General features: G+C 48.9%; 1 protein-coding gene across 1 annotated transcript; it reads left to right on the forward strand.

Moving 5' to 3' along the window:
- Positions 1–3,722: 3,722 nt before the first annotated feature.
- Positions 3,723–6,805, forward strand: LOC113975005 (helix-loop-helix protein 13-like). Its single transcript, XM_027698604.1, has 2 exons — positions 3,723–4,275; positions 5,947–6,805. The coding sequence occupies exons 1-2, from the start codon at positions 3,822–3,824 to the stop codon at positions 5,982–5,984; spliced, it is 492 nt and encodes a 163-aa protein (XP_027554405.1). The 5' UTR covers positions 3,723–3,821; the 3' UTR covers positions 5,985–6,805.
- Positions 6,806–8,794: the final 1,989 nt, after the last annotated feature.

An 8,794-nucleotide genomic window follows, 5' to 3' on the forward strand; every position in this document is an offset into this window, starting at 1 on the left:
CCCTGGGAATAATAAAGGTCCTGTTACCTTCTTTACTTAAATCAACATCCTACAAAGGTTTTGTTTCACAGTTATTCCAGCAGCTCAGAAATGGCCATTAGCCCTTTGAAATCCTCTTGCCCTGGGAATCCTTCGGCTGCTTTTCATTAGGCCCTTTCCCTTTGCAATTGTTTCAGGTTAAAAAGAAGCACATTCCACTGTTAAATGATAATACTTGCACTTTTCTTGCCCCCAGCACTTCACTGAAAAACGTGCCTGCTAATTCAGGTGTCCCAGGGACTGCACGTGGCTCCAAAGGAGGTGCAGGATCTGTAGGATAAAGGGTGGTGACTCAGGTCCTGGAGGTCCCTCTCACATCTTATTTTGGCAGTGCCTCTGCTACCACGTGTTAAAAGGGAGCCACCCCACCAGGAGCTGCACTGTCCCACCGGGATAAAACATTCCCCAACACTTTTGGCATCTTTCCTCTGGACTTCTCTGTCCATCTGGGATGCAGCTCCCCAAGCTGCACAGTGTAATGTTGGATTAGCAGCTATGACACGATGCACTTGTGCTTCGGAGTCATCCCACTTGAAAGTAAAGCATCTGGTCCTTTCTCCATCTGTTCTTTGCCCAGGCCAAGGACTGACCCCCTTTATTAAGCCATTAAAGATGATGGAAACATATTCAGACTAAATCCTCAGCAAAGAAAAAGAGAAGATATTAATAATAATAATAATAATAATAATAATAATAATAATAATAATGTCATTTTGTCAGCACTGGGAGGTTTCTCAATGTCATTGAGAAGGTTCACTGAGTCTGAAATAAGGTAAATGGGACAAGAAAAGGAGAGAAAAATCTTCCTCCCAAATAGCCTCAGGTGACCCTGGGGTTTTTGGGATACAGGTACAGGGAAACAGCTTTTAGCTGCTAAGGCACAGTAAAGAAAACAATCTGTAGTAGAAACATTCCCTAAAAGCAGATTTGTACCCAAAATTCTATGGAATGGGGAAAGTCACAGAGACTGCTGTGGGTGGATTTGTGCAGGTGACAGAGGAAGGGGGACAAGACTGAAGAAGGTGGTTCCCAATATGAATAGGGAAAATGTTAAAGGGAGATGTTGCTATCTAGATCTGGAAAATCCAAACCCCAGCAGTGATGGCTCCATTGCTTATTGTGGACAATAATCCTGGGCAAAGTTTCTCAATCAATAATTTGTTTTCATCAGACCCTGCTGATCAAAAATGACCAGCAGTCAAATGCTATTTCTGGATCCCACTGGACCTGAATATATTTGGGAGGAAATAGCACTTGAGCAGATCTGGAAATATCAGCCACATGTCATAACGTACAGCCGCCCCACTGAGGGTGGTACCCTTGGTACCTCATTCCCTGGGGCAGATTCCCTCACCAGCAGCTTCCAGAGAAGTGCAAAATTAGCCCAGTTAGTGGTACATTCCCTCTGTCTCTGATGAACAAAGTTGCAGAAACACTGGGAGCACAAAGCTGTGGAAGGGTGAGGAATGGGAACCTCATCCTCTCTCCTGAGCCCTGGGCTGGCTTTCTAAGGGGAAACCTTTCCTTATTTTCCCTCTTTCTTCCCCTCCTCCCCTTCTGCTTTGTCCAGAGTCTCTCTGAGAGAGCCAAATTGCCCGTGAACATGCTAAAAGGATCTTTGCTGGAACATCTGCTCTCCATCTGTGGAGCCAGACATATCCCCAGGCAACATTAGCACTGATGGCTCTGGAAGGGAACATTCAGCGCTGAGGAAGCATCTGCTGAGGAGGAGGAACCCAGCACTTAAAACTCACCCTGTCTCCTCCAGAGCCCTGCTCAGGAGAAGACCTGCTGTTCTCCTGCTGATTTGGGGGTTTTCAAGTGTCTTATGTTTGACCCAAGCACGTGCTGAATTAAGCAGTGAGCTGTGGGAGAGCCCCACGGAGAACAGGCAGTGAGTTGTTCCTTTTGGGAACTGGGAAATACAGGGATCAGGTTTGGGCTGGATGGACACTTGGACTTGGTGAACTTAAAGGTCTTCTCCAGCCTTAAGGATTCTATGGCTTAAAATAAACCACTGCAGAGTGAACTGCAAGTTCCAGTCTCAGCTTTTCTCCCTGGTCATTCCTTTCACCTGTCCTGCATCCTTTCCTTGTCCCTGGGATTCACCTGGAACAAAAGCTGTCCATCACTACAGACTTTCACAATACCAACATTTGGTTGTTGGTGCCATGACAAATTATTCACTTTTGTACAAAACCATCGTAAAATTCATGCCCCCAGCTGAGCAGAGGAGGCAAAACACACTCTAATTATTTAACAGTTGTTTGCCCTCTCTCGTCCAACCCTGAGGATTCTGTGACTGTCACACTTGGTATTTCCCTTTCTTGTTCAATTTGCACAAGAAGAGAGTCCAAGGGTTTCATAAACTGTCACCTTCTCACAACTACTCTGCCAAAATCTTTCCTGCAGCCTGTTTTCCTTTGCCTTAAACTTCCTGGAGCAGGTAGAATTGCCACAAGCCAAATCCCAGGTTACTAAGAAGAGGCATCGGTAGCCTGTGCCTTATCTTAAAATCAATCCATCCATTCCCAGAGAAAAGCTGCCGGGAGTGCTCCCACTGTTAGATGGAGAACCTGATCATCCTTTGGGATCCATGGAAAACACAGGTCATTTTCTGCTCCCTGGCTCTTTATCTGAAGCTACTGAGCTTTGTCCTGTCAGCAGCTGCCTGGGGCTCCCAAACTTCACAGGAGACATCTCCTAAAATTTTAAGCAGCAGCAGGACACGAGTCTGTGCATGAACTCAAGGATATGATTAAGTATCTTTATAAAAGTTCTTTACGAGATGCTTCAGGAAAAACATTTAGGTTTGCTCTAACTTAAAACATGTTTCTGTTTATTTAAATCCTTAAAATACGACTTAAACTATTTCTGAATTCATTTAAACCTTGGCTTAAACATTGTGGAAATAGGAGAGAGTGAAGAACACATTTATGTCCTGCACTTGCTTTAAAGTTCTGGTAGTGCTTTGCACCTCCCACCTGCCACTCTCCCAGTTTCCAGCTCTTCTCTCCCAGCTGGTCCAACCATTCTAGGGCTGTGTCCATTGTGGTTATTCTAGTTGCTCTCATTTCCTGGTCTGAGACAGCCCCAAATGTCACATAGGCCACAAAATGTGTCCTGTCAGTGTAAATGAGGACATGCAGTAAGCAAATGAGGTGGTGTTGGTTATTAAATGAGGTACCCCTGTGTTCCAATGTCACCGTGCAGTACATCCCACACCTCCTCTGGCTGGAAGAGCAGAAGATGCCACGGGCTCCTGCTGCCAGAGAGGGCAGAATCAGGTGTTTCTGACAGCACTACAATACCATGTTGTTTGTCCAGCCATGGGAGGGGGAGGGCTATTAACACTTCACCAGAAAGATAAAGGACTCCATTTACTTGTTTCCCAACCAAACCCAACAACAATAACAACAAAACCCCCTGTGTGAGGAAGTGGACAGACTGGACTTGGGCAAGAGCTTCAATGGATTTTCCAGGAGAAAGCCGATAAAAACCTCATTCTGCCTTCGATTCATTCGCATTGTTTTGCAGTCAACAGCTGATAAAAAGAGAAGTACACGGATTAATTAGTTTGCAGTGGAGAAGAATGGGATTATTCCCCTGCTGGGGAGCCACCAAGTATTTAAATCATGAGTCCCGCTTGGATTTTGCATCTTTCGAGGATGTTCTTCCTCAAGGACACAACCAGGACTCCCCGACAATTAGAGATTAGAACCTCACAGAGCCCTTGAAGCTGCGAGCATTTCTTGAGGTCGGTTGAGAACCGGTGGCTCCTCATGGAGGAGCTTTGCTACGGCTTCGAGCGGGAAGACCCCACTGAATTCCTTTGGTGGGACCAGGCGGACGCCGAGGCCCAGCTGGAGAACTTCCTGCTGGACTGGCCGTGCCTGGAGGACCCGTCCTCCTGCGCGGGGACGGCCCAGGGGGGAGCAGAGGGTGCCCCCGGCCCGGCGCAGCCCCCCGGGCGCCGCCGGCATCGCCGTGCCGCCAACCTGCGCGAGAGGAGGAGGATGCTCAGCATCAACGCGGCCTTCGAGCGGCTGCGGGGCCACGTGCCCACCTTCCCCTACGAGCAGCGCCTGTCCAAGATCGACACGCTGCGCTTGGCCATCGCCTACATCGCGCTGCTCCGCGACATCCTGCTCTCCGGCTGCCACCCCCGGGCCTACGTGGAGCAGTGCCTGAGGAAGGGCTGGCAGGGCCAAGCGCCCGCAGCCTGGAACACCAGCGGTGAGTGACGGGGGAAGGGGGTTTTTGGGGAGCAGAATCACATGGAATCACGGGATATCCGGAGCTGGAAGGGACCCACAAGGATTTCAGAGTCCAACTCCTGGTCCTGCGCAGGACACCCCAACAATCCCACCCTGTCCCTGAGGGTGTTGTCCAAACCCTCCTGGAGCTCTGGCAGCCTTGGGGCTGTGCCCACTGCCCTGGGGAGCCTGGGCAGTGCCAACCACCCTCCGGGGGAAGAACCTTTCCCTGAGATCCACCAAAACCTCCCCCGACACAGCTCCAGCCGCTCCCTCGGGTCCTGTCAGAGCAATGCTTTGGGCCGCCAGTGGAAGAGCATCAAATTGCTTTTGAACCCCAACTTATAACGTCCAAGTGGCTCTGACAGCAGAGAAATCACCTTCAAAAAAGAGGAGCTGAGTAAACTCACAGTCAAAATTAAAATAACTCAGCTTTTCCTTCTGACTTTCTTTGGAGAAGGATTTGTTCTTAAAAAAATAAACTCCCTCAAAACAACTTACTAAGCTCATGGAAATGGCTCCTTTGACAAACACGATTTTTATTCTCAGAATATATTTTTAGACTGTTCTTTTTATCAATTCTGTGCAAAATTGATCTTTTATGATGCAAGCTGAGGGAGCCTGTAGAGATTTTCTTTGTTTTCTTTATAAGTTTTTTTCAGCCTGTACTTGACTGAGAAAAACACCTGTCTGTGAACACAGATAGCATTTAATTTCTTAAATATTTAATGAAATATTTAATTTCTTAAAATACATATGTTCTAGTAACCAAGAGTTACAGAGGCAGGATACACAAAAGAGAGCATTCAAATTTCAGGTTATTTCCAAAGTATAGGGGAACAAACACCTATTTGCAATTTTTACTCTTACATAAATATTTCTATTTTAAAGTGAAGGGCTGTTATTCTGGTTTTATTTGGTTTGTACTCAATCCTGACTTAGGTGGGATGAATTTAGTCCTTTCTTCCTCCAGAATATATTGTTTCATCAGTATATGAAGATGGGAAATTGCCCAAGTGCCCAACATGGGGTTTGTGCTGCTGAGAGCAGGGAGGAGCAGAGGGAGATTTTCAGTAGTTCTTGGCACTTTGCATTATAAGTTAATTAACTCCCTTTCTATCCCTGTCCCTTTGGAGTTTGTCATGTCTTGGAAACAGGCCTTGAACCATGTTGAGCCTTCAAAAGTGGAGCACAAAATCCAAGAAAAGTCATTGAATAAAAACATTCCCCTTTCACTTCCCAGGGAAGTGTCCAAGGGACAGAGCCTGAAGGGAAAAAGCAATAATTTAGTTTAAAAGAAAAGTTAATTGAGTCTTTTTCTCCTTTCCTATTCATTCCCATCAGCTACATGACCGGGAAAATTACTCCTGATATACCACTGACCACAACTCTCTTGACTACAGAGAATATTTATATTTTATTGTCCAGCTTCTCCAGCTTTTAACAGATAAACAGGTTTTTAAACAACACATTGGGATCACCTCTGTTGTCAGGCTTCTAGTTAACTAATATTCCTGAAGAGCTGCACTTGGAAAGAGCCAAATGAACGAGGCTCCTCTTCTGGAGAGGCTGAAGAGTCGACTCATTCAATGCTAATTTAAATGCGTTTGAAGTGTTTCCCGTGTTTTCCTTTCTCCCTTGTTCCCTGCAGATCTCACAGCCCGCCTGTCCTGGGTAAAGTGGGATTAAGGGCACCCAAAAGGAAGACCTTTGAAGGCAGCAGACTGCAGAACCAGATGAGGACCTGCCCGCTGGGTGCCGGCTGTTCCACTCTCAGGGCTGCGAGCCCGGCCAGTTCTCAGCCCTGAAACGATGGGTTGCAAATAAACCCGTGGCACTTACGACTCAGTTATTGTCCCACATCGCTTGCTCGCCTCATGCCCAGCACCCAACCCCTTTGGGTGTTAAGTCAGCCCTGCTTAGGGCCTTCTGCTTCTCTTTCTTCCAGTTTCTCACCCTCTGATAAAGCTCCTCTAGCATGGAAACAACAAACCATTAAAAATCAGTGTCAGCACAATCACAGCAACAATAGTTTCTCTTCTGCTGGGTGAGAACTGTGCCCAAATCACAGTTCCAGTGCGTGGGAAAACATCCCCCTGAGCAGAAGAGAAAACGAAGCAACTCCCATTGCTTGGCTCCAGATGTCCAGGGGCACCACTGGCAAAGCCACCAGGAGGGGACAGGGGGCTCTTTCCGTGTGTTTAACCAAAATTTCCCACATCTTCAGAGGATCACGGAATGGTTTGGATTGGAAGGGACCTAAAAGATCACCCAGTTCCAACCCCAGGGACCTTCTTCATCCTCAGGCTGCTTCCCCCCCCCCCCCCGTGAGGCAACTTTGGGAGGTCTGAGGAAGAGGCATTTTGGTATGGAAAGGTCCAGGACCCACTTGGGCACCATCTCCTCCTCTCCTCTCCTCCACAGCACCTCAAATGCTCATGGAAAAACAACCTCTGGCTTTTGATCTTTTTGGAGTAATTTGTAACATTTTTGAGCTAATTTTTAAAGGAAATAGCACCTGAAAAGATGAAAAAAATCTTTAAAAAAACCCCGAAAATGCATTTTTCTACATTTACCTCCTTCTCTACTCATTTTGGTTTTAAAATAAAAACAAACCCAAAAACTTACCATAAAAATACCTGTGGATTTTATGTGAATAAGTGAATAATACAAATCTCCACGACCTGTAAAATATGAAATCATTGGTTCTTCCAAACCCACTCCTCTCCTGTGCTAGAAAGGCAGCAGGACCTGTAAGCACAGACCTGGCTGGGCTGAGGTTGAGCTCATCTCATAGTCTGAGCTTAGTGAGGCTCAGCCAGGAAGCTGGGAAGTTCCTTAAATCCTGACTCAGGACAAAAATACCTGGGATGGCTCCCAGAGGAGGTCATTCCTTCCCACCTGGCTCTGGGAATGCTGATCCTCTGTGTCACCCCCGCGTCACAGGTTCATCAGAGATGACCTGGTGCTCGGTCCAGGTTGCCCAAGGGCCTCTGTGCATCCTAAGGGACCATCCAGCCCCTCATCCCTCAGCCCTGCAGTACCGCTGGGAGCAGCCATCACATTGTCACCTTCCTGGTGACATCAAGGCTCAGCCCCAGCCGTGGGATCACAGGGCAGAGAGAGCTCCACAGCCACCTCAGTCACACTGGGAAGTGTCCAAACAGACCCAGCAGGGCTTTCCATAGGTGTTGTCATGGCCAGGGGTGGAATAGCCTCCAACAGGGCCTGGTGACCTGCCACCAGTGGGGCTCCACAGGGCTCCTTCCTGGGCCCTGTGCTCTCCAACACCTCCATAAATCACTCGGACACGGGACAGGGAGGGACACTGAGCAGATTTGCAGATGACACAACACTGGGAGGAGCTGTTGAGTCTCTGGAAGGCAGGGAGGCCCTGCTGAGAGACCTCGACAGATCCAAGGGCTGGGAATCACCAACCATGGGAAGTTCAACCAGGGGAAGCGCCACATTCTACCCCCAGGATGGGGCAACCGCAGATGGATGGACAGACTGGGAATGTGATGCTGGAAAGTGGCCATGAGCCAGCAGTGCACTGGCAGCCAGGAGGGCCATCCCTGTCCTGGGGGCACCAGGGAGGGGATTGTCCTGCCCTGCTCTGCCCTGGGGTCCCTCCCCTGCAATAGTGGGGAACTTTGGGGGACACAACACAAGGAAGATTTAAGCCATTAGGGAGTGTCTGAAGGAGGGAACAGAGATGGGGAAGGGCCTGGAGGGGAAGCCGTGTGAGGACACTGAGGGCACTTGGTGTGTTCAGCTGGAGCAGAGGAGACTGAGGGGAGACCTCCCTGCAGTTCCACCTTCCTGGGGAGGGGCAGAGGAGGGGCAGGGACTGAGCTCTGCTCTGAGGGGACCGGGGACAGCAGCCAGGGAATGGCTGGAGCTGTGTCAGGGCAGGGTCAGGTTGGATCCCAGGAAAAGGTTCTTCCCCCAGAGGCTGGTTGGGGGGCACAGCCCCAAGGCTGCCAGAGCTCCAGGAGGGTTTGGATGATCCTCTGGGGCACAGGGTGTGACTCTTGGGGATGGGCCTGTGCAGGGCCAGGAGTTGGACTGGATGATTCTTGTGGGTCCCTTCCAACTCAGTATATTCTGGGATTCTGCGTAATGACAGGAGTGGGAAAAACTGCCCTGGAATGGGGATTTTCCTCAACGTGGTGACTCCAGCTGAGGAAGGAAGCCAGAGCTGAAGTCCTCCCCTGAGGGGCAAACACCCACCAGTGGTGCTGCACATTCAAACAGTGACACCAGCAGAGACAGAAATACCTGCTGCGCTTTCCACAGCCCAGTTCCACCAGCACCACCATGGAGTTCCTACGGGATTTGCCAGCTGGCCTGTGGTCTGCAGGCTGGCAAGTTCTGCCTGCTATGGAGGCACCCCCACCTATCCCTGCTGCTCTCAAGGAATCCTTGCACAAGGCATGATTTCGAGGAACAGGCTGCTGTTGGAATTTGATGATGACTCTAAGTTTGGGAAAACTGTA

Source organism: Neopelma chrysocephalum, unplaced genomic scaffold (assembly GCF_003984885.1).
Source record: "Neopelma chrysocephalum unplaced genomic scaffold, ASM398488v2 Primary Assembly neopelma1_130, whole genome shotgun sequence".
Taxonomy (NCBI): Eukaryota; Metazoa; Chordata; class Aves; order Passeriformes; family Pipridae; genus Neopelma; species Neopelma chrysocephalum.

Bases quoted from the DNA above. Each gene is read 5' to 3' on its own strand.
- LOC113975005 (XM_027698604.1), top strand. From the start codon at position 3,822: ATGGAGGAGCTTTGCTACGGCTTCGAGCGGGAAGACCCCACTGAATTC. The intron at 4,276-5,946 runs GTGAGTGACGGG...TGTTCCCTGCAG, and splicing joins CGCAGCCTGGAACACCAGCG to ATCTCACAGCCCGCCTGTCC.